The sequence below is a fragment of the Leucoraja erinacea genome, chromosome 2 (assembly GCF_028641065.1).
Source record: "Leucoraja erinacea ecotype New England chromosome 2, Leri_hhj_1, whole genome shotgun sequence".
NCBI classification, from domain to species: Eukaryota; Metazoa; Chordata; class Chondrichthyes; order Rajiformes; family Rajidae; genus Leucoraja; species Leucoraja erinaceus.
In genome coordinates, this window is record NC_073378.1 from 132,561,334 (window position 1) to 132,588,834 (window position 27,501).

General features: G+C 48.1%; 2 protein-coding genes across 2 annotated transcripts in view; one reads left to right on the top strand and one right to left on the bottom strand.

Annotated features, from left to right (window-relative positions):
• Window positions 1–24,616, top strand: part of cpsf1 (cleavage and polyadenylation specific factor 1) — an 86,980-nt gene extending 62,364 nt beyond the window's left edge. Inside the window, exons 23-38 of the mRNA XM_055665526.1 lie at window positions 2,220–2,426; window positions 4,564–4,653; window positions 5,619–5,768; window positions 7,176–7,328; window positions 9,693–9,809; window positions 12,269–12,359; window positions 12,700–12,784; window positions 13,997–14,138; window positions 15,939–16,091; window positions 17,380–17,556; window positions 18,617–18,683; window positions 19,693–19,740; window positions 20,633–20,788; window positions 20,895–21,024; window positions 23,582–23,720; window positions 24,295–24,616. Coding sequence (XP_055521501.1) covers window positions 2,220–2,426; window positions 4,564–4,653; window positions 5,619–5,768; window positions 7,176–7,328; window positions 9,693–9,809; window positions 12,269–12,359; window positions 12,700–12,784; window positions 13,997–14,138; window positions 15,939–16,091; window positions 17,380–17,556; window positions 18,617–18,683; window positions 19,693–19,740; window positions 20,633–20,788; window positions 20,895–21,024; window positions 23,582–23,720; window positions 24,295–24,342 — 1,953 coding nt within the window. The 3' untranslated portion in view covers window positions 24,343–24,616. The remainder of the gene's footprint in view (window positions 1–2,219; window positions 2,427–4,563; window positions 4,654–5,618; window positions 5,769–7,175; window positions 7,329–9,692; window positions 9,810–12,268; window positions 12,360–12,699; window positions 12,785–13,996; window positions 14,139–15,938; window positions 16,092–17,379; window positions 17,557–18,616; window positions 18,684–19,692; window positions 19,741–20,632; window positions 20,789–20,894; window positions 21,025–23,581; window positions 23,721–24,294) is intronic.
• A 338-nt stretch (window positions 24,617–24,954) lies between these two features.
• adck5 (aarF domain containing kinase 5) overlaps window positions 24,955–27,501 on the bottom strand; it is a 62,394-nt gene continuing 59,847 nt past the window's right edge. Inside the window, exons 13-15 of the mRNA XM_055665536.1 lie at window positions 27,162–27,420; window positions 26,352–26,468; window positions 24,955–25,611 (exon numbers count right to left, since the gene is read on the bottom strand). Of these exons, the coding sequence (XP_055521511.1) occupies window positions 25,506–25,611; window positions 26,352–26,468; window positions 27,162–27,420 (482 nt within the window). The 3' untranslated portion in view covers window positions 24,955–25,505. The remainder of the gene's footprint in view (window positions 25,612–26,351; window positions 26,469–27,161; window positions 27,421–27,501) is intronic.

The window sequence follows — 27,501 nt, forward strand, 5'->3', positions numbered from 1 at the left end:
TCCACCTCCGTCCCGTTAATGTGGATGGGGGTGTGCGTGCCGCCTCTGGACTTCCTGAAGTCTACAATGAGCTCCTTGGTCTTCTTGGAGTTAAGGGCCAGGTTGTTGTCAGCGCACCATGCTGCTAAGTGCTGGACCTCCTCCCTGTAGGCCAGCTCATCGTTGTTGCTGATGAGGCCAATCACCGTTGTATCATCTGCATACTTGATGATGGTGTTAGTACCATGTACAGGTGTGCAGTCATAGGTGAAGAGGGAGTAGAGGAGGGGGCTCAGCACACAGCCCTGAGGAACGCCGGTGTTCAGGGTGAGGGTTGAAGAGGTGTGTTTGTCTAACCTCACAGACTGGGGTCTGTTGGTTAGAAAGTCCAGTATCCAGTTGCAGAGGGAGGGGTCGATGCCCAGGTTACCGAGTTTGGTGATCAGTTTTGATGGAATAATGGTGTTGAATGCTGAGCTGTAATCGATGAACAGCATTCTTACATAAGTGTCTCTGTTGTCAAGGTGGGAGAGGGCGGAGTGAAGTGCCGTTGAGATGGCATCCTCCGTACTCCTGTTCTTGCGGTAGGCAAACTGATAGGGATCCAGTGTGGGGGGTAGGCAGCTTTTGAGGTGTGCCAGGACCAGCCTCTCGAAGCACTTGGTGATGATTGGGGGGTAAGTGCAACTGGGCGGAAGTCGTTGAGGCTTGCCGCAGTGGAGTGTTTTGGCACTGGCACGATGGAGGTGGCTTTAAGGCACGTGGGGACAACTGCTTGGGCAAGTGACAGGTTGAAGATGTCAGTCCAGACGTCTGTCAGCTGCGCAGCACAGGCACTGAGCACGCGCCCGGGGATGCCGTCAGGGCCAGCAGCCTTACGTGCATTAGTCCTACTCAGTGCCACGTACACGTCGTAGGGGGTGAGTGTGAGGGGTTGGTGATCGGCAGGTAGCACAGCCTTGATGGCTGTCTCTAGATTGTCCCTGTCGAAGCGGCCATAGAAGTGATTAAGCTCCTCAAGGAAGGAGGCGTCGCTGGATGTGGGGGTGATGTTGGAGGGTCTGTAGTCCGTGATGGCCTGGATGCCTTGCCACATGCGTCGGGGGTCGGAGTTGTTGTTGAAGTGCTCCTCAATCCTGAGCTTATGGCAGTGCTTGGCCTTCCTGATGCCCCTCTTCAGGTTAGCCCTGGATGAACTGTAGGCTCGAGCATCGCCTGCCCTGAAAGCGGTGTCCCGTGCTTTCAGCAGTAGCCTGACCTCGCTGTTCATCCATGGCTTCTGATTCGGGTATATGGTCACCTGTTTGAGGGAGGTGACACTATTGATGGTGGAGTTTATAAAGTCCAGAACAGAGGATGTATAGGAATCAATGTCCGTGTGAGAGTCAAGGGTGGCCTGGGCTGCAAACGCCTTCCAGTCAGTGTTTCCAAAACACTGCTGAAGTGTGAAGTCCGCTTCCTCTGACCAGACTTTAACTGTCCTTACAGTTGGTTTAACCCGTCTGATGAGTGGGGAGTACTTAGGGAGCAGGAACAATGAGACGTGATCAGACTGACCAAGGTGGGGGAGGGGGATGGCTTTGTAAGCTTCAGCCATATTGGTGTAGACTTTGTTTAAGAGGGAACTGCAGATGCTGGAGAATCGATGCTGGAGGTCTAGGCAACGTTTCGGGCCGAAGGGTTTCGGCCCGAAACGTTGCCTATTTCCTTCGCTCCATAGATGCTGCTGCACCCGCTGAGTTTCTCCAGCTTTTCTGTGTAACCTTGGTGTAGACTTTGTCCAGTGTCTTGTCTACTCTAGTGGGGAAGGATACATGTTGGTGGAATTTGGGGAGTACAGTCTTCAGGTTGGAGTGGTTGAAGTCACCCGCAACAATGAAGGCTGCCTCAGGGTTGTGCGTCTGTTGTTTGCTAATGGCAGTATGCAGCTCTTTCATTGCAAGCTTGGCATTAGCATCAGGAGGGATATAGGCTGCAGTCACAACAGTGGAGGTGAACTCTCTGGGCAGATAGAACGGTCTGCATCTAACCAAGAGGAATTCAAGGTTAGCTGAGCAGCGACTCTCGATGATGGTGGAGTCCGTGCACCATGCTTTGTTTACATAAATGCACAGACCCCCCCCCTCTGGTCTTACCAGAGTCTGATGTCCTGTCAGCTCGGAGTAAATGACGCCCCGATAGCTGGATGGCGCTGTCAGGAACGTCAGTGTTGAGCTAACTCTTCCTGTGCTTCTGTGTAGATCTACCAGCTGCCCGACTGGCGCCTGGTTTTCCTGGTGAAGAACTTCCCAGTGGGTCAGCGTGTGCTGGTGGACAGCTCGTCTGGGCAGCACGTCACCCAGGGGGAGATAAAGAAGGAGGAATTTGCCCGGCTGACAGAGATGCCCGCTGTGAGAGAAGTCCTGTTGGTGGGGCTCGGCAATAGACAGACGAGGCCTTTCCTCCTGGTAAGTGCTGGTGCTATGAACGTACGTCTCCTCGCGTGCCTGCCTCGTAATTCACTGCTTCATCCACTATGAATATCAAGGAATCTGCAGATGCTGGAAATCTGAAATAAAAACAGAACATGCTGGAAACTCTTGGCATGTGTTGGTTTAAATGTTATACCTACCTCTGCCACTTATGAGAAGAAAAAAATCCTCAGATCCCATTTAAATCTGTCTCAGAAGTCAGCAGCATCTGCGGAAGGAAAAACAGTTCAAGATTCCCATCCACGACCTTTCTTCAGAAATAAGGAAAGAGGAGAACAAGTTAGTTTTGGATTGTAGAGAGGGTGAGTGGCGGTAGTCCATGCTATATGACTTTATCTACAACAAAGGGAATATCTCTGCAAAGATGAGAGCCAATGAGTGAATGTTGAAGCTGAAGATGTGCTTTGCTGTCCTTTCACCATTTGCCTCCCAGGGATGCAAACAGCGTTTTCAGGTAAAGCACTAATTCAGATATAAGGAACTGCAGATGCTGGTTGACAAATGTAGATGCTCAGTGCTCAGTGGGTCAGGCAGCATCTCTGGAGAGATGAAACATAGAAACATAGAAAATAGGTGCAGGAGTAGGCCATTTGGCCCTTCGAGCCTGCACCGCCATTCGATATGATCATGGCTGATCATCCAACTCAGTATCCCATCCCTGCCTTCTCTCCATACCACCTGATTCCATTAGCCACAAGGGCCACATCTAACTCCCTCTTAAATATAGCCAATGAACTGTGGCCTCAACTACCTTCTGTGGCAGAGAATTCCACAGATTCACCACTCTGTGTAAAAAATGATTTTCTCATCTCGGTCCTAAAAGACTTCCCTCTTATCCTTAAACTGTGGACCCTAGTTCTGGACTTCCCCAACATCGGGAATAATCTTCCTGCATCTAGCCTGTCCAACCCCTTAAGAATTTTGTAAGTTTCTATAAGATCCCCCCTCAATCTTCTAAATTCTAGCGAGTACAAGCCGAGTCCATCCAGTCTTTCTTCATATGGATGTCCTGACATATGGAATCAGTCTGGTGAACCTTCTCTGTACCTCTATGGCAAGAATATGGTAGTGAATAGGTGATATTTTGGGGCTGGACTAATTGAAGGATGTGCTGGCCCAGAGGAGGTCTATGAGAATGATCCCAGGAATTAGTGGGTTAATATACGATGAGCTTTAGACGGCACTGGGCCTCTACTTACTGGAGTTTAGAAAGATCAGTGGGGACCTCATTGAAATATACAGAATAGTGAAAGGCTTTATCCAAGCGTGGATGTGGAGAGGATATTTCCACTCGTGGGAGAGTCTAGGACTAGAGGTTATAGCCTCAGAATTAAAGGACGTTCCTTGAGGAAGGAGGAAGAATTTCTTCAGTCAGAGGGTGATGAAACTGGAATTTATTGCCACAGAAGGCTATCAATGGATATGTTTAATGCAGAGATAAATTCTTCTTGAGTACAGGCGTCAGGGGTAATGGGAAGAAGGCATTGGCGTCTCTATGTCGAAGAAGCCAAAAGCAGATTTAGTGAGCTCTTTCATTACTACAGGTAATTCCCATACCTCACCTGATGTTTCAAGCATGTGTTTATTTCAGATTTCCAGCAGATTTTTGATTGTAATTCACAGCATTTCCTCTTCACCAATGCTCTAGCCTTATTGTTCGCCATTTTGCTAAAACTCTGCTGTTTCTGCCATTTAACCATTCCTTTTGATTCTTTAACCTGGTTTAGTTCATCTGCAATTTGAGAAAAGAGCAGCTACGTTGCAGAATAAGGGGAGGTGACAGTCTAACAAATGCAGTGGTATTTCCAAGATGAGATTAGCACTGACTCCCTGATAAAGCAGCTCAAGGAACAGTTAAATAACCTTTGCAAGATGCAAAAAGCTGAGGTAATCTAGCAGGTCAGACAGCATTTCTGGAGAAAAGGAATAGGTGACGTTTCGGGTCGAGACCCTTTTACAGACCCTTCTCGACCCAAAACGTCACCTATTCCTTTTTTCCAGAGATGCTGCCTGACTTGCTGAGCTACTCCAGATTTTTGTCTGTTTGGTTTAAACTAGTATCTGCAGTTTCCCCCCTCCCTACACAATAACCTTTGCAACTTGTCGGCTGCAGGTTCACGTGGAGCAGGAGCTTTTGATCTACGAGGCCTTTTCCTACGATGCACAACAAAGTCAGAACAACCTGAAAGTTCGTTTTAAAAAGGTATGTAGCACCATTCCTGCAAAGGCGTTTCGCACTCAACACTGGTGGCCCAAATTTTCAATGTTACTTACGTACTTGTTTTATTATTTAAAACCGGTCTCAAGATTTAACATAGAACAGTACAGCAGAAGAACAGGTTCCTCGACCTACAATTTCCATCCCGAACACGATGCTAAGTTAAACTATGCTCACCTTACACGTGATCCATATCAATCCATTCCTGCATATCCATGTGACTATCTAAAAGCCTCTTACATGGCATTGTCGTATCTGCCTCCACCACCACCCCTGGCAAGCACGTTCCAGGCACCCACCACCCTCTGTGTAAACAAAGAAACTTGTCCCATATGTCCTGTAGACTTTGCCTTCTCACCTTAAAACTATGACCCTCTGGTTTTTGACATTGTGAGCCAAAGACCCTGTTCCTCTGGTAGACACAAAATGCTGGAGTAACTCAGCGGGTGAGGCAGCATCTATGGAGAGAAGGAATGGGTGACGTTTCGGGTCGAAACGTCACCCATTCCTTCTCGCCATAGATGCTGCCTCACCCGCTGAGTTACTCCAGCATTTTGTGTCTACCTTCGATTTTATCCAGCATCTGCAGTTCTTTCTCACTGTTCCTCTGTTGCACTATGCTATGTTTGATGTTTCCACACTTTATGTAGTATTCAACTAATTTTGAAGCATTTTTGGATAGAGAGGCGCCACATAAGTACATTGTCTTTTCTTGTACATGAATCCTTGGTAGTAGAGTACCTATTTGAGTCTTTTTTATCCCTTTCGCTTTGCTTTCCCAGATACCTGTTCCAAATTTAATTTTCGTGCTTGCAACTTCCTCCCCTGCAGGCTTTGAAATCGTAATTTGGTTTTGGTCAGCTATCTTTACTGCTGGACCCATAAGGTTGCCCTTGTCCCGAGGGGCATTATTTGGCCAGTGACGAGCGACAACTTGATTTCTTCCCCAGGTGCCACATAGCATAAACTTCAGAGAGAAGAAGCTCAAACAGTCCAAGAAGGAGAAGAAGGTTGAGTCGGCCACGGGCGAGGAAGTGATCGTTGCAAAAGCACGGGTTGCTCGCTTCCGCTACTTTGAAGATATATCTGGATACTCGGGGGTAAGAGATGTTGCAATCAGTACACCCTTACTTTTAATGTATCCATCCTACAGATATTTTAACCAGAAGCCTAATACCAGAATAAGAGTGGATAAATCCTATGTTATCTGAGAAACAGGGTGCTTGAGGAGCTGTCTGCCTGGCCTCTGGAGTCCTGTTCTGGATACTGCACCGAAAGTTTCATCTTATCATCTGTAATGCTTTCCTCCCTGTGATGTAGGTTTGTTTGCCCAATGCTGCAGTTGCTATGAAACCGTGCTATGTTGAAACCGTACCGTGATGTGCTTTGGATAGCCATGTGGCCGCACGAGGCACACGGCATCTTTCTTGATCTGAATTTTGAGAATCTTGCCACTTTTTTTATGATAAGTTTAATAATGTGTGTTCAGTTGGATAGAAAGTCCCAAAGATCCTGCTACAATGTTTGGGAAAGAACATTACGAAGAGGAGCAGGACAAGGCCATTCGGCCCACTTTCAGTTGCTCCCCCTTTAAATACGATCATGGCCTATCTTGTGCCTCAGCACTAACCTATTGTGCATGTCCCTTACAGTCCACGATTGAGAAGAGGCAGCACGGTGGCGCCGTGATAGAGTTGCTGCCTTACAGCTCTTGGCAACGAGGGAGATCAGGGTTCGATCCTAACTACGGGTGCTGTCTGATTGGAGTTTGCACTTTCTCCCCGTGACCTGCATGTGTTTTATCCGCGATCTTCGGTTTCCTCCCACACTCTAAAGACGTACAGGTTTGTAGGTTAATTGGCTTGTATAAGTGTAAATTGTCCCAAGTGTGTGTGTAGGACAGTGTTAATGTGTGGGGATCGCTGGTCGGTGCAGACTCGGTGGGCCGAAGGGCCTGTTTCCCTGCTGTATCTCTAATTTAAACGAAATGAGTCATTAGCGATATACAGCGAGGAAACGGGCCCTTTGTACACTACCACTGTCCTACACACTAGGGACAATTTACAATTTTACCGAAGCCAATTAATCTACAAACCTGTATGCCTTTGGAGTGTGTGAGTAAATCAGAGCACCCAGAGAAAAGCCACACGGTCACAGAGAGAATGTACAAACTTTGTACAGACAGCACCCGTAGTCAGGATCGAACCTGGGTCTCTGGCGCTGTAAGACAGCAACTCTACCGCTGCGCCTCCGTGTCACCCCCTATTCTCCTCATGATTTTATACACCTCTAAAAGATCAGCCCTCTGCCTCCTGCGCTTATTATCTTACTGATTGCAGGTGTCAGGACTCTGAAACTTTGACCAAGGAAGCAGCAGCAAATCTCTGTGAAGTTCCGCTCATCCCCGTGTGCTTCCAAGACCCCGCCACACAGTTGCACGATGGAGGTTTTGTAGCGCTGCCGTCGGAGTCAATGCTTGGTTAACGTGCCCTCTGTCTCAATCCTAGGTGTTCATCTGCGGACCTTCCCCGCACTGGCTGTTTATGACCTCGCGAGGGGCGCTGCGTCTGCACCCCATGACAGTCGACGGGCCCATCGAATCCTTTGCCCCCTTCCACAACGTCAATTGCCCAAAAGGCTTCCTGTACTTCAACAAGCAGGTATGGAGGAGAGCTGCCCAGCTCTACTTAATGCTGACCCACCAAAAGAGCAACCTGATCTTCTCTGAGGAGCCACTCGCATGCAGACCTGCCTGTGGAGGCTGGAGTTTGTGTTTTAAGTGAAACCTTTCCCCTTGTTGACCTCCTCAACATGGGAGTTGCAGCCTCTGATCTAAAGCTCCATTGACCATGCTGATAATGAACCAGGAATGACCAGCCCTACACAGCTGGAAAGGGTGCAGTGAAGTTTTACGAGACGATAGTGCCAGGATTTGCGGGCCTGAGCTATTGGGAGAGGTTGGGCAGGCTAGGACTTTATTCCTAGGAGCACAGGAGGCTGAGGGTGAACATATAGAGGTGGGTGAAATTGTGAGGGAAGTAGATCGGATGAATGTGTGTAGTCTATTACCCAGGGAAGAGGACATAGACTTAAGGTGACAGGGGAAATATTTAATAGAACCCAAACGTTTTCACACAGAGGGGGGTGGTTATATGGGACGAGCTGCCAGAGGAGGTAGTTGAAGCAGGTATAATAACATCTAAAGGACTCTTGGACAGGTACATGGACAGGAAAGGTTTGGATGGATACGGACCAAATTCAGGTACATGGGACTAGCTTAGATGGGGCATCTAGGTCAGTGTGGAGAAATAGGGCCGATGGGCCTATTTCTGTGCTGTTTTACTCTGACTGTTACAGTGTGTGTGGTCCAGTTATACGTTAACCTGTTGACCTTTCCCATCAACCTTCCTGATGCTTTGGTCTTGTGAAGCGTGGTGATGCATTTGGCCTTCAGAGCCTATTACAGGGCCCTCCATGATGTTTGGGACAAAGACCCATCATTTATTTATTTGCCTCTGTACTCAACAATTTGAGATTTGTAATAGAAAAAATCACATGTGGTTAAAGTGCACATTGTCAGATTTTATTAAAGGGTATTTTTATACATTTTGGTTTCACCATGTAGAAATTACAGCTGTGTTTATACATAGTCCCCCCCCCATTTCAGGGCACCATAATGTTTGGGACACATGGCTTCACAGATGTTTGTAATTGCTCAGGTGTGTTTAAATGCCTCCTTAATGCAGGTATAAGAGAGCTCTCCGCACCTAGTCTTTCCTCCAGTCTTTCCATCACCTTTGGAAACTTTTATTGCTCTTTATCAACATGAGGACCAACGTAACAACTGTCCGACAGATCAGAAACACTCTTCAGGAGTCAGGTGTGGATTTGTCAATGACCACTGTCCGCAGAAGACTTTGTGAACAGAAATACAGAGGCGACACTGCAAGATGCAAACCACTGGTTAGCCGCAAAAATAGGATGGCCAGGTTACAGTTTGCCAAGAAGTACTTAAAAGAGCAACTACAGTTCTGGAAAAAGGTCTTGTGGACGGAAAGATTAGATGAAGATTAACATATTAGAGTGATGGCAAGAGCAAAGTGGAACTGCCCAAGATCCAAAGCATACCACCTCATCTGTGAAACACGGTGGTGGGGGTGTTATGGCCTGGGCATGTATGGCTGCTGAAGGTACTGGCTCACTTATCTTCATTGATGATACAACTGCTGATGGTAGTAGCATAATGAATTCTGAAGTGTATAGACACATCCTATCTGCTCAAATTCAAACAAATGCCTCAAAACTCATTGGCCGGCGGTTCATTCTACAGCAAGACAATGATCCCAAACATACTGCTAAAGCAACAAAGGTGTTTTTCAAAGCTAAAAAATGGTCAATTCTTTAGTGGCCAAGTCAATCACCCGATTTAAGCCCAATTGAGCATGCCTTTTATATGCTGAAGAGAAAACTGAAGGGGACTAGCCCCCAAAACAAGCATAAGCTAAAGATGGCTGCAATACAGGCCTGGCAGAGCATCACCAGAGAAGACACCCAGCAACTGGTGATGTCCATGAATCGCAGACTTCAAGCAGTCATTGCATGCAAGGGATAGGCAACAAAATACTAAACATGACTACTTTCATTTACATAACATTGCTGTGTCCCAAACATTATGGTGCCCTGAAATGGGGGGACTATGTATAAACACTGCTGTAATTTCTACATGGTGAAACCAAAATGTATAAAAATGGCCTTGATTAAAATCTGACAATGTGCACTTTAACCACATGTGATTTTTTTCTCAAATTGTGAGTACAGAGGCAAATAAATAAATGATGGGTCTTTGTCCCGAGCATTATGGTGTGGCTACCACGAATGACTGTTGTGTATCTATTTGTGTGTTGCTGCTCTAATCATCCTGTAAAGCTGCTGCAAATAACAATGTGATTGTTCCGTTCTCGGTACATATGACAATTATACACTATTGACGCATTTCTCATTGCCAGCCTTTCCCCTTGCTCTAGGGTGACCTTCGAATCAGCGTGCTGCCCACCTACTTGTCCTACGACGCACCGTGGCCTGTGCGAAAGATCCCCTTGCGCTGCACAGCACACTACGTATCTTATCATGTGGAAACTAAGGTAAAACGCTATTTCAAATCAACGCTTCATTGTCACATATAGCTAAGTACAGTGATATTCTTTTTTTGCATCCAGGCCAGTGACAATCCTGCTGTACATTGGGCACATTCATACATTTTGGGTGCCAGGTTTGACCTGTTTGGTTGACCCACTTGAAATAATATATAGTGTCAGAGTTGGACAACACTAATAACATGACATGGTGTCACAGAGTCCCACTCTGTAACTTTACGATATAGGTGTGGTAGATGCAAGTCCATGAGTGATAGAGCAGAATTAGGTCATTCGGCCCATCAATTTTACTCCACCATTCAATCATGGCTGATCTAGATTTCCCTTTCAACCCCTTACTCCTGCTTTCTCCCCATAACCCCTGACACTGACCCCGTACCAGTCAAGAATCTTATCAATTTCTGCCTTAAGGCCTTGTCCCACGGTACGAGTTCATTGCAAGAGTTCTCCCATGTTTGCCCTGATTCGAACTCGGAGATTTACGGTAATGGCCACTCGTCGGTACTCGGGGCTCTCGTGGACATTTTTCAACAGATTGAAAAATCTACACGTGTCTTCCCGTGCTTACCTGCCGTTAGCGAGTCTTCCCGAGTACCTGCCTTTAGCGGTACGAGCCGCTAAGAGATGTCCCCGAGCTCCGACATACCCGCTACGTTCATTCTCCCTGCTTACCACGAGTTTGATTTTTTTTTAAACTCGGGAGAGCTCTTGGAATGAACTCGTACCGTGGGACAGGGCTATTAAAAATATCCATTGACTTGGCCTCCACAGCCTTCTGTGGCAATGAATTACACATTCACCATCCTCTGACTAAATAAATTCCTCCTCATCGCCTTCCTAAAGGGTACGTCCTTTTATTCTGAGGCTATGGCCTCTAGTCTTAGACTCACCCACTCGTGTAATACATTTAGTTTCCCCAATGTATCTTTGACCAGTTTCCACATATTGGTCAAATACCTAATGCTAGAACAGATGTAGATGCAGCAGCCAGGGATACAAGAGATAGCAGAGAGTGGTGAATCATGTTTCTTTTACCTCGTTACGTTGGTTGAGGTATTTGGGAATGTCCAGCTTGCTTATGTTTATTATGGTCACGTCCACCGAGGTACAGTGGAAGTCTTTATTTTTCAAGTACAATGGGTAGAGCGAAGGAGAAGAGAGAGAGAGAGAGAGAGAATGCAGAATGTAGTTCTCAGCATTGTAATGTAACAGTTCCATCGACAAAGTCCAACGTCTGCAATGAGCTACCATGGGGGAAATGGTGTTGGATTTATAGGTTGACCAGAGATTTAAACGAGATGGGTGATGCATCCGATGATTGTAGGTCCTCCTCTGGGACCAGTGCATAACGAGCCGCCACGCTCCGGCACCATTTTGTTGAGCTGTGCGTTCCACCTCGCCAAATTCAGCTGCTATCACCGCAGGAAGCATTTGAGGACACTGAACACACACACAGAGGTCTTCAAACCTTCGACGATAGACACAAAATACTGGAGCAACTCAGCGGGACAGGCAGCATCTCTGGATAGCAGGAATGGGTGATGATTCGGGTCGAGACCCTTCTTCAGTCTTCGGTGTAAACCAGCATCTGCAGATCCATCCTGCACATTTCGTCTCCAAACCTGTGTGGTAGGTTCTGGGGAGCAACCATTCCCAGCAGAGAGTAGCCACATAATAGAAACATAGAAATTAGGTGCAGGAGTAGAGGCCATTCGGCCCTTCGAGCCTGCACCGCCATTCAATATGATCATGGCTGATCATCCAACTCAGTATCCCGCACCTGCCTTCTCTCCATACCCTCTGATCCCCTTAGCCACAAAGGCCACATCTAACTCCCTCTTAAATATAGCCAATGAACTGGCCTCAACTACCCTCTGTGGCAGAGAGTTCCAGAGATTCACCACTCTCTGTGTGAAAAAAGTTCTTCTCATCTCGGTTTTAAAGGATTTCCGCCTTATCCTTAAGCTGTGACCCCTTGTCCTGGACTTCCCCAACATTGGGAACAATCTTCCTGCATCTAGCCTGTCCAACCCCTGAAGAATTTTGTAAGTTTCTATAAGATCCCCTCTCAATCTCCTAAATTCTAGAGAGTATAAACCAAGTCTATCCAGTCTTTCTTCATAAGACAGTCCTGACATCCCAGGAATCAGTCTGGTGAACCTTCTCTGCACTCCCTCTATGGCAATAATGTCCTTCCTCAGATTTGGAGACCAAAACTGTACGCAATACTCCAGGTGTGGTCTCACCAAGACCCTGTACAACTGCAGTAGAACCTCCCTGCTCCTATACTCAAATCTCAAACGACAGGGAATGACAGGGAAATAAATTATTAACCATTTTCTTGACCTCTGACCAAGCGGTTAAGCTGCTGCCTCTTGACCTCCGCCACCTAGGTTCAATCCTGACTTTGGCTCACAGGCACTCTGTACATGTATCTTCTTCTTTAGGTATACTCAGTAACTACGAGCGTGACGGAGATCTGTAACAGAATACCAAAGATGACGGGGGAGGACAAGGAGTTTGAGAACGTTGAACGTGGTGAGTAGATCCGGTGCAACAAACCAGGGGGAAAGGGAATTATGGGGAAAGGGCTGAGTAACCAAATCTATAACGAGCAGAATAGTTTCCCACTGATGTGAGTGCATCATTCATGCAATATTGGAATCAATAGCAGCAGCATTGGTAGTGAAGAGGATTGACCTGATCCCTTGGTGTAGGAAGGAACTGCAGACGCTGGTTTCCCCCGCAGATAGACACAAAATGCTGGAGTACCTCAGCGGGACAGGCAGCACCTCTGGAGAGAAGGAATGGGTGACGTTTTAGGTCGAGACCCTTCTCCAGACTTCTCTTAGATTCTGTTGCCTTGCTCTTTTGGCAGATGACCGCTACATCTATCCAATGCTGGAGAAGTTTTCGATTCAGTTGATGTCTCCTGTCAGTTGGGAAGCCATTCCTAATACCAGGTAAGTTGGAGCAACTGAAGTCTTGCTGCAAAAGAATTGATGTGCTTCCACTGTGTGAGATCACCCCTCAGCATCCCATGCTCCAAGGAATATAGTCCTAGCCTGCTCAGCCTCTCCCCTATAACTCAGCCCCCTCGAGTCTTGGCAACATCCGAGTATATCTCTGCACTCTTTCCAGCTTAATGGCATCCTTCCCATAGCAGGGTGATCAAAACTGAGCACCATAATGAAGACTATGTACTTGTTCGCAGATGTACTAGTATATTTCTCCATGTTCCATCACACCTGCCAGCGACTCTTCTGTTGGTCTTTATGCCAGCTTGCGTCTATCCACGATCTGACCATCCTAGTGTTCTGCACAGGACTGCCAAAACAACATTTGATATCAAGCCTCCAAAAGGGGCTGCTTGATCACAGGAGGGGGTTTTAAGGAGCATCTCGTATGGATAGGAAGGGTTTAAAGTATAGGAAGGATTTAGAGGGATATGGGCCAAATCAGGCAAATGGGACTAGCCCAATATTATAAATAGCTTGCCATGCATAAGGTGGGCCGAACGGCCCGTTTCCATGTTGAGCAGCTTCATGTCCCTTCCCTGTCTTGGAGGAGATGCAGAGAATTTTTGGCCGGGATTTCAAAAGGTTTGAGCCTTGGCAGCTGAAACAAGGCTGGAAGGCTGGCAGTCATGGGTGAGTAGTCATTGGAGGCGTGCAGAGATTGTGAAGGGCTGGAGAAATGCGAGATAGGGAGGGAGGGAGGGAGGGAAGGATTTAAGCCAGGCGTGCTGCACTGGGGGCCAGTGCTGATTATTAGGCGCAGGCATGAACGGGCTAGGATGTGGGTGGATGGCACAGCTAGTGGAACCAGAGACCCCAGTTCAATCCTGACCTCGGCTGCTGTCTGTGTGAAGTCTGCACGTTCTGACTGACCGCGTGGGGTTTCCTCCGGGTGCTCCGGTTTTCCCTCGCATCCCAAAGTGGTCCGGGTTCATAGGTTAATTGGCCCTCTATAAATTGCCCCTAATGTGCAGGGAGTGGATGGAAAAATTGGGATAACATGGAACTAAAGTGAACCCGTAATCGATGGTCGGCATGGACTCGGTGGGCCGAAGGGCCTGTTTCCATGCTGTATCTATTAACTAAAAGGTTTCCCACGAGTGGATCTTGCAGCCAGTGCCTTCGCTAATCCCGGCTCTGCTTCAACAATTCCTGCAGGATTGAAATGGAGGAATGGGAACACATAACCTGCATGAAAACCGTGTCCCTGAGGAGCGAGCAGACGGTGTCGGGACTGAAGGGTTACATTGCCGTGGGGACGTGCCTGACCCAGGGCGAGGAGGTTACCTGCAGGGGCCGGGTGAGTGAGACGGCCCACCTTGCATGCTCCTCTCTGTAATTGTGGTAGTGTTATGTAGATGTGTACCATGAACCACTGTTTTACAATAGTGGAAGAGATTAAAATAAATAAATGTGGAATTATACAGTGCCCTCCATAATGTCTGGGACAAAGACCCATCATTTATTTATTTGCCTCTATACTCCACACTTTGAGATTTGTAATAGAAAAAAATTACATGTGGTTAAAGTGCGCATTGTCAGATTTTATTCCCGGATCCCTCTGTTCAACTGCATTCTTCAATTCCCTACCATTTACCATGTACGTCCTATTTTGATTTGTCTTGCCAAGGTGTAGCACCTCACATTTATCAGCATTAAACTCCATCTGCCATCTTTCAGCCCACACTTCCAAATGGCCTAAATAACTCTGTAGACTTTGGAAATCCTCTTCATTATCCACAACATCCCCTATCTTGGTATCATCTGCATACTTACTAATCCAATTTACTTACCACACACTACAAATCTCAAATTGTGGCGTACAGAGGCAAATAAATAAATGATGGGTGTTTGTCCCAAACGTTATGGAGGGCACTGTATGTCATCTAGGCAGTTTTTCCTGCCTTCCTGTGTAGTGTGGGCTCAATCAAATGTTGATGCCCCTGCCTGTGGGACATAATTGTGCCCCCACAGCCTGTGAACCAGACCCTCCACACACACACACACACCACACAGCTCACACACTGCTACCACTCTCGCACACCCCACTTAATTCTGAACACATCTTCCCCACACACACACACACACACAGTCCCCCCACACACACACACACACACAGGCAGGCACACACAGGCAGGCACACACAGGCAGGCACACACAGGCAGGCCTAAATAACTCTGTAGACTTTGGAAATCCTCTTCATTATCCACAACACCCCCTATCACACACAAACAGGCGCACACACACAGACAGGCGCACACACACGCACACGCACCGGTATCCACCTACTACCTGCCACGCTTTGTCCTGGCCCTCCTCTCTTCCAGCTTTCTGTCCACCTCCATCCGCAATCAGCGTGAAGGAGGGTCCTGACCTTGAACTCCAGAGTCACCTATCCTTGTTCTCCAGAGACGCAGTCTGAAATACTGAGTTGTGGTGTGGGGGAAGGAGGGTGGGTGGAGAAAACTGGATGTGGAGGGACAGGGCTGAACCTGGCGAGCGATAGGTGGATGCATCCGGAGTGTGAAGGGGCCCTGAGAACGGGGGAGAGGGGGCGAAAGGCAGTTGTGATATGCAGATACTTGGGCAAAGTGGAGGGACAGATGAAATGACAAAAAGTGTGAGAGGAGGATAGGTGCAAATCGTGAGGCCAGAGGAAGCAATATACATGGGGGGGGGGGAGATATAGGTGTGTGGCAAACGGGGTGTGGGAGAATAGTGGAGGGGGGGGGGGGGGGGGGGCAGGTACCTTAAATTGGAGAATTCAATGTTCATACTGATGGGTTGTGAGCTACCCAAGTGGAATATGAGGTGTGTGGCCTCACTAACAGTGGAGGAGGCCCAGGACAATATGGGATTGGGAAGAGGAGTTAAAATGGTTAGCAACCAGCATGCCTAGGTGGACGGAGCACAATAGTGCAGTGATACAGTCACTGAGCCTGTGCTTGGTCTCGCCGACATAAAGGAGGCAACATCGGGGACACCAGATACAGCCGTCCCTCGATGCGTTAATGGGTCGATAAAGCTGCAGGGTTGTTCCTCACCGGGTGCAGGTGACCTGTTAAACAGAGCTGACGTGAATGTTTTTGCTTCTCTCCAGATCCTGATCCTTGATGTGATTGAAGTTGTCCCTGAACCCGGGCAGCCTCTGACCAAGAACAAGTTCAAGGTGCTGTACGAGAAGGAGCAGAAGGGCCCGGTGACTGCCCTGTGTAACTGCAATGGTTACTTGGTGTCGGCGATCGGACAGAAGGTAACGGCAGCCCCTGCACAGCGCAACCCCACAGTGCCACGTTAGCGGTCTGTTAGCAGGCAGCTCCATATCCCAGAGGATAAGTTTAATTCTGTTCTGAGCTGATATCACACAGCTTCATTCCCCAGCTCTTCCTCCTGTGATGTTCCCCTGGCACCATTTGCCTCCTCCACCTGTTTACATTGGTTATGGTGGTGATCCAGTAACAGAATAATAATCACTATCAATTCACATTCCACTCGCCTGCTCGCACAGCAAGGAAACAGCATGCAGCAAAAGCTTTTCACTGTACCTCTGTACACGTGACAATAAACTAAACTGAACTTTGGCCCAACTCTTCCATGCCCGCCAAGATGCCCCATCTAAGTCCCAAGATAGACAACAAGTGCTGGAGTAACTCAGCGGGACTGACAGCATCTCTGGAGAGAAGGAATGGGTGACATTTCAGGTCGAGACCATTCTCCAGGCATCTAAGTCCCATTTGCCCATGTTTGACCCAATGTCCCTCTAAACCTTTCCTATCCATGTACCTCTCCAAATGACTTTTGAATATTGTTACTGTACAGGCTCAAATACTTCCTCTGACAGCTCGGTCCATATACCCACCACCCTCTGGGAAATGTTGAACCTCAGGTTCCTTTTAAACCTTTCCCCCATCACTTTAACCCTATGTCCTCTTGATTTCTCAACCCCAAACTTGCTGGACGAGACCTTTCCATGAGTCTCCTTTTAAACATTGTCATTGTATCTGCCTCCAACACCTTGGCTGGCGATTAATTCTAGAAGTTCCCCACCCTCTGTGCGGGAAAGCTTGCTCTTCAGATCTGAGGGAGCGGTTTCGACCCGAAACATCGCCTATTCCTTTTCCCCAGGGATGCTGCCTGACCCACTGAGTTGCTCCAGCATTTTGTGTCTATCTTCGGTATAAACCACCATCCGTAGTTCCCTTCTACACATTGTGTCTGCTCCATTGGGAAAACTCCTCAAGGTATGACTACTTTGAAGAACCCTACTCTTCTCTCTGATGGGAGCTGTGCAACACCCTCTCTCACTGCTCCCCCTCTATGATTCTCACTGCTCCCCCTCTATGATTCTCACTGCTCCCTGATTCTACGACCACGTTTTAACCCGGACAGTCCAGCGTTTTGTGTCTCCCTTCAGATCTCCTTTAAATGTCTACCTTTTAACCTGCACCCCCCACAGTTCTAGCCTCCCTCGCCCTCAAGGCCACAAACCAACTCATTGACTGTCTCTGCCCCTTACGGTTCCTCCTGTTCCCCCGGCACAGATATTCCTGTGGAGCCTGAAGGACAACGACCTGACGGGGATGGCGTTCATCGACACGCAGCTCTACATCCACCAGATGATCAGCGTGAAGAATTTCATCATGGCGGCAGACATCATGAAGAGTTTCTCCATCCTTCGCTACCAAGAGGAGAGTAAAACTCTGTCCCTTGTCAGCAGGGTAGGTTAATGCTTACCAACAGGGACGTATGCTGTTTACCGCTGGGTTTTTGAAGCCACGTCCAGGCATTCCTCTATTTACAGTGGGATGCACTCCTAGACAAGGTTTTGGAATGTGTAAAGCGTGTGGGGAGTGAGAGGGGCACCTTGGTAGTGTGGCCGGGAGGCAGCGTGGTCTTTATTACAGTAATAATAATAATAATAATAATATCTTATTGTCATTGCACATAAGTGCAACGAGATTTGGTTTGCAGCTTCCAACCGATGTCATAACTTAAATAACTAATAACATTCAGTGAACATAGCTTTGATGTCTATCCCAGAGACTGTAAAACTGTGCCCATATACATGGAATGAACTGTCAGAGAGAATCTGAAGAAGGGTTTCGGCCCAAAACGTTGCCTATTTCCTTCTCTCCATAGGTGCTGCTGCACCCGCTGAGGTTCTCCAGCATTTTTGTGTAGGTAGTTGAGGCAGGTGCTATAACACCATTTAAAGGACATTTGGACAGGGACATGGATAGGTTTCGAGGGACATGGGCCAAATGCAGGCAAATGGGACTAACTTAGATTTGTAAGTTACCCCAGCATTTTGTTTTTGAGAGATGCTGCATGACCCACTGCGTAAGTTCAGCAGTTCCTCGTGCTTGGCTTGGATAGGTATCTATATCGGCACGAACGGGTTGGGCCAAAGAGCCTGTCTCCAAGCTGTATGACTGAGGAGCAGCTAGAAAAACACAGCTTGTGGCACACAACTGACAGGGAGAGGGCAAGCTACGGAAAAGACACCCGACTTGTACCCACTTGTCAATGGCCAGCCCACCGCAGCGAGGAGCTGCCTCACTGGAGCAAGTGGTGCCACTCACAAGATGGTGGGGGTCTGCTGGAGCTATGTCCGCTGGCCACTTGCTGAACTGAGCTCACCGATTGTGGCCTGAACTGCGGTTGCACGTCCAATGATTTGGAATTGTACCCTCACAAAAGAAAGGGGAGGAAACTGGTGGGGAATTGTGGACAATCTGTAAGTGTGTTGTTTTGCCTCTTCCTTGACTTGTCTCTTAGGATCCGAAGCTTTTGGAGGTTTACAGCGTGGAATTCATGGTGGACAATTCTCAGCTGGGATTCCTCGGTGAGTTACAAGGCAGACTTTTGTTACTCAACTGCCACATTGCTGCCCAGAGATCTGCCCTGCCCAGTGTCCCTGTACATACGGCAAACTAGCTGTGCAAAATTCATGGGCCCCCGCAGCCAGCAACGCAACTGGGTGGGACACTGAAATAATGGACCGTTCAATAGTTGCTTCCTCTAAATAAACCCAGAGGGTATCGAGAAAAGACCACGTTGTGCACGCGATCCAAACAGACCAAATACTCGACTTAAATATCATCGTCGTATGTACAATTGGTAGAGCAAAGGGGAAGGTACAGAGTGTAAAATATACTTCTCAGCATTGTAGCGCATCAGTTCCAGAGACAAAGTCCAATGTCTGCAATAGGGTAGAGGTGAATCGGGCAGTCAGTGCCCTAGATGATGAAAGGACCGTTCAGCTACCCGATAACTGAGAGGAAGAGGCTGTTTCTGAGTCTGGTGGTGTGGGCTTTCAAGCTTCTGTACAAACTGCCTGAAGTGTAGATGGAGTCAGTGGTATGCAGTCTGATCTGTGAAATGGACTGGGCTACGTCTACAAATCTCTGGAATTTTTTGTAGATCTCAGGGCGTTATTGGGAATGTTGTGGGATTTGGGAAACAGCCGGGCACGAGCAGTTTCATCGACCAGTGCAGCACAGCAACAGGCCCTACGGCCTACAATGTCCATGCCAAACATGATGCCAAGTTCCCATGATCCATACCCCTCCATTTCCTTGCGGATCCAAAACCCTATTAAATGCCACTATCCTATCTGCTTCCACAATCCCTGGCAATGCGTTCCAGACACCCACCATTCACTGTGTACAAAAAAAATAGCTGTAGATTTATAGTCGTACAGTACGGAAACGTGTCCCTTGGCCCACATTGTCCATGCCGACCTTTTTATCCATCTACACTCAATTCTCTGGGTTCTTTTTAAATTCCCCGATTTTATATTCTAAATTGGCAGCTCAACTGATTGCTGTTTTTTTCTTTCATTTTGATTGCAGTGTCTGACCGTGAGAAGAATCTCCTGGTGTACATGTATCAGCCTGAAGGTAAGGATCCTCTTGCACAACCCCTCAATCCCCAGTTGGTGCTGCAGTGTGGTCCAGTTCCCTACCCGGCGCAGTCTGAGGAACTAACCTGTGGTCTCCACCCTGAAGGAAAGACTTACAAGTGAACCTTTCACATTCACGGGTGCTTTATTGCCCATGGGGGCTTTGCAGAGGGTGCAGAAAATGTTTACCAGACGCTGTCTGGATTAGTGGGTGTCAGCTATAAAGAGAAATTGGACAAATTTGGATCATTGTTGGATGTTGGGGGGGGGGCCATATAATAGAAGTACATAACATTGAGAGGAGTAGATAGGGTAGACTAGTCAGAATTTTATTTCACCAGGGTGGAAATGTCAAAGACTAGAGGGCTAAGGTCAGATGGGTAACATTTAAAGATGTGAGGTGATTTTATTTTTGTATAGAGGGTCGTGCTGCCAGAGGCAGTGGCTGCAGAGACGATAGTGGGACTTGTGGCTACGGAGGGATATATAATAATAATAATAATAACTTTATTTATAAAGCGCTTTTAGACAACATCAGTTACCACAAAGTGCTGTACATGGGAAGTCAACAAAAAGTTATTAAAAATTACTAAAACCATTAAGACGACAGGACTATAAAAACAGTAAAAATTAAAAGACATTAAAAGCACTAAAACAGGAACAATGTTTTATGGATCACATCAACTGCTCAGCATGGGAATTGTGTTCCTGTGCTAGATGCTCTTGTGTGTGGCAAAGCTCCCCTACTGGAGAGGGTGCAGTGATGTTTCACTGATTACACGTGGCCCCACTGAGACTGTGTAGCTGCAGTTTTACACTGGTTGTCGCCGCCGCTGTGCAGGGAGTGACTGGAATAGACCCCTGGAGAAGCTGTACTTGTTGTCTTGCAGCGAGGGAGAGTTACGGAGGGACTCGCCTGCTGCGGAGAGCTGACTTCAACGTGGGCGCTCACGTCAACGCCTTCTGGCGAACTCCGTGCCGCGGCATCATGGACGGCTCCAATAAGAAGAACCTGGCGTGGGAGAACAAGCACATCACCTGGTTCGGTGAGTATGGACTTGCCCTGTTGCTGTCATGGACGGGTGGTGGGGCTGGATCCCGGCCTCCTCTCTGCTGCCTCTCCTGACACCGCTGCTTGCTCTTGTTTCCCAGCCACTCTGGACGGCGGGGTCGGGCTCCTCTTACCGATGCAAGAGAAAACCTATCGACGTCTTCTGATGTTGCAGAACGCTCTGATCACCATGATCCCTCACCACGCTGGCCTCAACCCTAAGGCCTTCAGGTAGGAAGAACACTTCCAATGTTTCCAGCCGGCAACACTGACACACCTCCATAGAGTGGGTGTGGAGAGGATGTTTCCACTAGTGGGAGAGTCTAGGACCAGAGGGCACTGCCTCAGAATAAAAGGTCGTAGCTGTAGAATGGATAAAGAGGAATTTATTTAGCCGGAGGTGGTGCAGCAGTAGAGTTGCTGCCTTACAGCGCCAGAGACCCGGGTTTGATCCTGACTGCGGGTGCTGCCTCTACAGAGTTTGTACGTTCTCCCCTTAATCGTGTGGTTTTCTTCCACACTTCAATTACATAATTTGTAGGTTAATTGGCTCTGGAAAAAAATAATAAATTGTGTTTTGTGTAGAATAGTGCTAGTGCATGGGGGTGATCACTGGTCGGTGGGGACTCGGTGAGACGAAGGGCTTGTTTCCACAGTGCATCTCTAAAGTCGGCGGTAGAGACCAAGTCATCAGTTAAATTTAAAGCAGAAATTGATAGGTTTGTGATTAGTAAGGGTGTCAAAGATTACTGGTAGAAGGCAGGAGAATGGGGTCGAGAAGGGAAAGTTAGATCAGCCATGATCGAATGGTGGAGCAGACTCAATGGGCCGAATGGCCTAATTCTGCTCCTATGTCTTCGGAACTTAATGAGCTGGCAGAGCCGCTGTATCACAGTGACGGAGACCCAGGTTCCATCCTGACCTTGGGTGCTGTGTGAAGTTTGCACATTCTCCCTGTGACTGCGTGGGGTACCTCCAGGGGCTCCAGTTTCCTCCTGCATCTCAAAGACACTGCTTGGCCAGCTGAGCTCATCCAGTCTTTTTCTGTGAACCGCCATCTACAGTTCTGTGTATCTCTCAAAGACGTGCAGGTTAATTGCCTTCTATATGTAGTGGATGTGCAAGTGAGACAACGGAGAACTAGTGTCAACGGGAGATTGATGGTTGACATTGGATCGCTGGGCGGAAAGGCCTGTTTCCATGCTGTATCTTTCAATCAGTGGTCTCTCCCAGCCCATAGTGAGCAGTTCTCTGACAACTTGCCTTTTCAAATTGACTGCATCAACACGTCCTATCATGAGCACATCACAAGTTGAACTGCCCTCTTGTTACCAGCTGAGGTACTGGTTAGACTGAACCACACTAATCTGCAAGCAGTAATGGGGATTGGCCTTTAGATGGCCATCTCCTGTGGCCTTCTCCTGCACCTAATTTCTATGTTTCTTACACAGACAAGTGGTTTAAGTGAGATTGCCTTGTTTATTGTAGAATCATTAGATTAACGGACCAGTTTAGTCGTTGCTTCTTTCAGCTGCAGTTGGTTTGATGACATTATCGAGGTCTTCTAATCACTTGTGAATGTATTTATGCTGCAGGAAGGACAGTGACAAAGGACCTGCCCTGAATCCAGGGTCCTGGTGTAATTATCCCGACAGTTATTATACACTACACGCAGATAGTGATATCACAGCACGTACAGTTCATTCAGAGTGGATGTCTGCAGTTTGTTGTAAACAGAATGATAGCAGGAGAAACAGACCTGCTGACTCCAAGCTACTTGTAATACTCAAACAAGCACACACTGCATGTACACAACTTGATTAACCCGACCCTTTATTGTGTATAATGAATGGTTAATTTTAAAATAAATTAAAAAAATTCTTGGTGGCATTTATTAGCCGTCCCTAATTGTCTTTGGGGGAAATTGTCTGCTTGGACATTTTCATACAGGCAAAGTTTGCCAGCAGGTGCATTGCGTATAAGAGTCAGGAAGTCGTGTTACAGCTTTATACAACTGTGGTTAGGCTACATTTGTGGAGTATTGCATCACCCCATTACAGAAAGGATGTGGAGGTTTTGGAGAGGGAGCAGAAGAGGTTTAACTGGCATGCTGCCTGGATTACAGAGTATCGGCTACAGGGAGAGATTGGACAGACTGGGATTGTTTTCGCTGGAGTGTCGGAGAGATCTGATCAGAGACCACGACAAGGGGTCACAGTTTAAGGATAGAGGGGAAATCCTTTAGGACCGAGATGAGAAAAACATTTTTCACACAGAGAGTGGTGAATCTCTGGAACTCTCTGCCACAGAAGGTAGTTGAGGCCAGTTCATTGGCTATATTTAAGAGGGAGTTAGATGTGGCCCTTGTGGCTAAAGGGATCAGGGGGTATGGAGAGAAGGCAGGTACAGGATACTGAGTTGGATGATCAGCCATGATCATATTGAATGGCGGTGCAGGCTCGAAGGGCCGAATGGCCTCTACTCCTGCACCTATTGTCTATGTTTCTAAATGGTGAGAGGCATGGATGGACTAGACCGAACCTTTTTCCCAGGAAATACTTTAAGGATTTGTGCGGTGAAGGAGAGGTGGTGGGTGCGTGGAACGTGCTGCCAGGGTTGATGATGGAGGCAGAGGTACAGTGAGGGAGATTGGGGCCGTGGGCCACCTGAAGTGCCAGGCAGGATGGTGGCTCGGGCTCGAGAGGAAGACACGAGCACACACCCTCCGTTGTTTGACGGTTCTAATGGCATCCTCTGCCCCCTCCTCTCCTCCCTCCTGTGCCTGTAGGATGTTGCACTGTGACCGACGGGCCTTGCAGAACGCCGTGCGGAACATCCTGGACGGTGAGCTGCTCAACAAGTTCCTGTACCTCAGCACCATGGAGCGCAGCGAGCTGGCCAAGAAGATCGGCACGACGCCGGATATGGTGAGGAGCCGCCGGCCGTGGGGTTAATGGGCGCAATCACGTTCGGTTCTGGGTAAAGTGCCCCACAGACATGGGGGTGGGGGGGGGAGATAGAGAGTGTGGCCATCAGCGACGGAGGAGCAGGGAGGTAATGGTGACAAGTACACAGTTGTGTCTAGCAGAGACAGACACTAAAAGCTGGAGTAACTCAGCGGGTCAGGCAGCCTCTCTGGAGAAAAGGAAATGTTTTGGGTCTAGACACTTCTTGACCCGAAGCGCCACCTATTCCTTTTCTCCAGAGATGCTGCCTGAGCCGCTGAGTTACTCCAGCCTTTAGTGTCTGGCTTCAGTTTAAATCAGCATCTGCAGCTCCTCCCTACACACATTGTGTCTGGCGGTTACTGAATCAGATCCACCTTCTTGTAGTGGACCCTCTCCCAGTGGGTCAATCCAGGCTCTCCACCCCCCCATCGCTCCGAGCTTGCCCGGTGACCTACAATTAACTAGTCCGACTGGGAGTTGAGAACCTTTGCTACCCCTGGACTCCCAGCTGCAGTCAAGGTCTTACATTCTTCCAACCGCCTGTGTCTTTCAGATCTTGGAAGATGTGCTGGAGATTGATCGGGTGACTGGCCACTTCTGATGCGGGCCAGACAGAAGATCGAGGGACTTTGCGGGTGGTTCTAAACCTTGCAACAGTGCCTGTGCTCTCTAATGTTCAGCAAGTGGACTTGAGGGGTAACGCTGGAGACTGAAGGTTCTGTCTGTTGTGACTGAACACTGAGCCACGGACGGTCTGGGGCAGATTTTAGGACTTGATTTGTTAATATGGGTTTAGATTGAATGCATTTGTATGTTTTTCACATTTAAAATATTTTGTATTGCAAAATGGAAAAAAAATGTTGTTTTTTAATCTGGCCCATTTTCATCATTCTTCCTCAACCGCAGATAAGTAGCCATAAACATAAGGACTTCCCTCCTATATTCAACCTAGTTATCTGTTTAGATAAGTCAGCCCTTGAGGTGAAGGTTAGAATTATGTTCACACAACAATGAGCGATGGTTCATTATATGAACATGGCAACAGGCCCTTCAGCCCACACATTCAAGATGAGATGCATGGAGTTTGGCTTTCTCGGGGAAGCAAGGAGCCAGAGTGATGGATGGGTTACTGATGAGCTATGGAATATGCTTCAGGGCCATTCGATTACCTCCAGCTCAGCTTGAGACTACACAGTGAAACTATGCACAAGAGTGAGGTTCAGGTAAACAACTTTACTTAAAATACCAGCAATAAAACAGTTACACAAAATACAATTCAGTAACATGATGAGAGTTAATACTTTCAGGGGTTGAGGTCCACTGGGCCACGCTCTGTTCTTTGCCACTTTTATGGATAAGAGGTCTCCTTTGGGAGGGGAGTGGAGAACTGGGAGGGGTAAAAGTGAACTTTGACAGAAAAATGTTCAATCCTCAGATGGAGCTCGATGCTCCTTGTTTTTGCATTTCATGGCACCCAGTGTGTAATGTTATCAGGCGCAGTACAAGTGCTCAACCTGCAGGGTCCAGGGAGCTGAACATGTCCATGTGGGGAGAAGGAAACGCCTGGTTTAATGGGGAGCGCCAGCACCCGTGCATAATACACAGCAGCATTGTGCTCAGCTCACCAGCCCTTAGTGTGTTTGCTGTCTGGGGTGGGAGGTGCGACGTGTTTCACACTCCATTCCACTTCATGAGGTAAGAAAGGAATAGGTTTCCTCAGTGCATTCTCCCACAGCCGAGGTTGATGGGAGGGAGCCCAGGCCACTACTGCACCAGGTAGTTATACAGGTCCTCGTCGGGTGGCACCAGACCAAAGTAGACAAACAGACGGAAGACGATGGCCACGGCTCTCATCATTAGGCTCTCGCACCTGCAACAGAAACAAAGCAGTCACTAAACACGGCATTCAACTCCAGCCCTCCGGAGAACCCATCTAACACTATCACACCACCCAAGTCCTCCAAGCTGCTCCCATTTGTCCCATATCTCTAAACTTTCCTATCCACATACCTGCTTGTTTGTTTTTTGTAAAGCAGCATCTGTAGTTCCTTGTGTCTTCTCATCCAAATATATTTTTAAATTGCACCATCCTCTGGCAGCTCATTCCATATACCCACCACCCTCTGAAAAAGTTGCCCCACAGCTTCATATTAAATCTTTCCCCTCTCCATAAACCTACATCCAAATCTTCTAGTTCTTGATTCTCCTATGGTGGGGAAAAAGACTACTTTTGTCCCCTCCCTATAACATTCAACCTGCTAATACAGCTGTGAAAAGAACCTGTGTTGCTGCCTTTGCTTTAGAGATACGGTGTGGAAGCAGGCTCTTCAACCCACCAAACTGGGTTGACTAGCAGTCAACCTGTCCACTAATTATCCTACACACTAGGGGCAATTTTACAATTCCATCAAAGTCAATTCATCTACAAACCTGTATGTCTTCAGGGTGAAGGAGGAAGGCAGAGAAATCCCATATGGTCATGGGGAGAACATGCAAACTCCGTACAGACAACATCTGTAGATCGGATCGAACCCAGCGCCGCGGCCCTGTAAGGCAATGACTCAACCGCTGCGCCACAGTGCAGTTTGTTCACGTGGCATCTCTGCATACCTGAGGCTGATCTCAAATTGGATCCGTGACCACTTAATCTTCATCCAGGTGAGAGGCCCCAGAGACCAAAACCCTCGCTGGTGCTTGCTGGTGAACAGGCTTCCGCCTTGGACCGCACTGCAAGGAAAGAGAGGGTGGGAGCTGTCAGCTCTGACAGGTTCTGGTTATCGCCTGAACTAACCGAGCAGGAGCATAGCGTAGAAGCGAACAACCCCCCAGAGCGAGCATCAGGTAAACTCAGCCAATAACAATAACACTGAACAGGATAAATATGGATAACCTACCCACCGTGTGTGCCCGACCATTACTATCGACTGCACAGCAGGCAGTAGCATTTGCATCACACAGTGTCTGCCCATGCCAATCTCCACCAGGACACAGCCTCTGATCTTAAGAGCAGTGTGATCATTCAAACCTCTTAAATCAGGACGGATTTGGATCAAAATAGCACAGCTCCAGTGTCCAACTAAACTACTAACTCCGCTTCAAGGTCAGATTAGCAGAGAACAGCTGCGGAAGGGAATAAAAAATGAATTGGAAAACAACAGCAGTACCAGAGGTCGGTCTGGTGAAAGTTCAGCTGCAAGCAGTTTAGCTCAGCAAGCTAGGGGAGTGGTGATAAAATAGATTGGTCACACTTTGAGCCAGGCAGTACATCAGCCCCAGGTCTAGGTGCGACAGACCACCAGCCGCGGATAACCCAGGAAGCGGTCCACAGGGAGACCGGGAGCGGCAGCCAGCGGGGTAAGTGGAGACCCCTCGCGTTGGAGCGGGCGGGCGGGTGTTAACAGAGCGACGGCCTCTTCCTACCTCCTGGCCATCAGGACGTAGCGGTCGACAGGAGAGCCCAGGCTGGTGTTGATGCTGCGCACAGTGTTGATGTTGCGGAAGACCAGCAGCATAGGCCGCGGCAGGTCCTTCAGCACCTGGATGATGCGGTCAAAGTGGATGTTGGCCATGTCCTGCATGTAGGCCCGTTCCTCATGAGTCAGGATGTTGGCCAAGTGGAACGCCGTCTCCTTCAGGTTGATGGGCCTCTGCATCAGGATCTCACAGAACAGGAAGTAGTCTGTGGGAGAGGGATGGAGGAGGTTACAGCTAAGTCCCCGTCCACCGCTCGGTATCCAGCCCCCTGCTGGTCACCACTGCA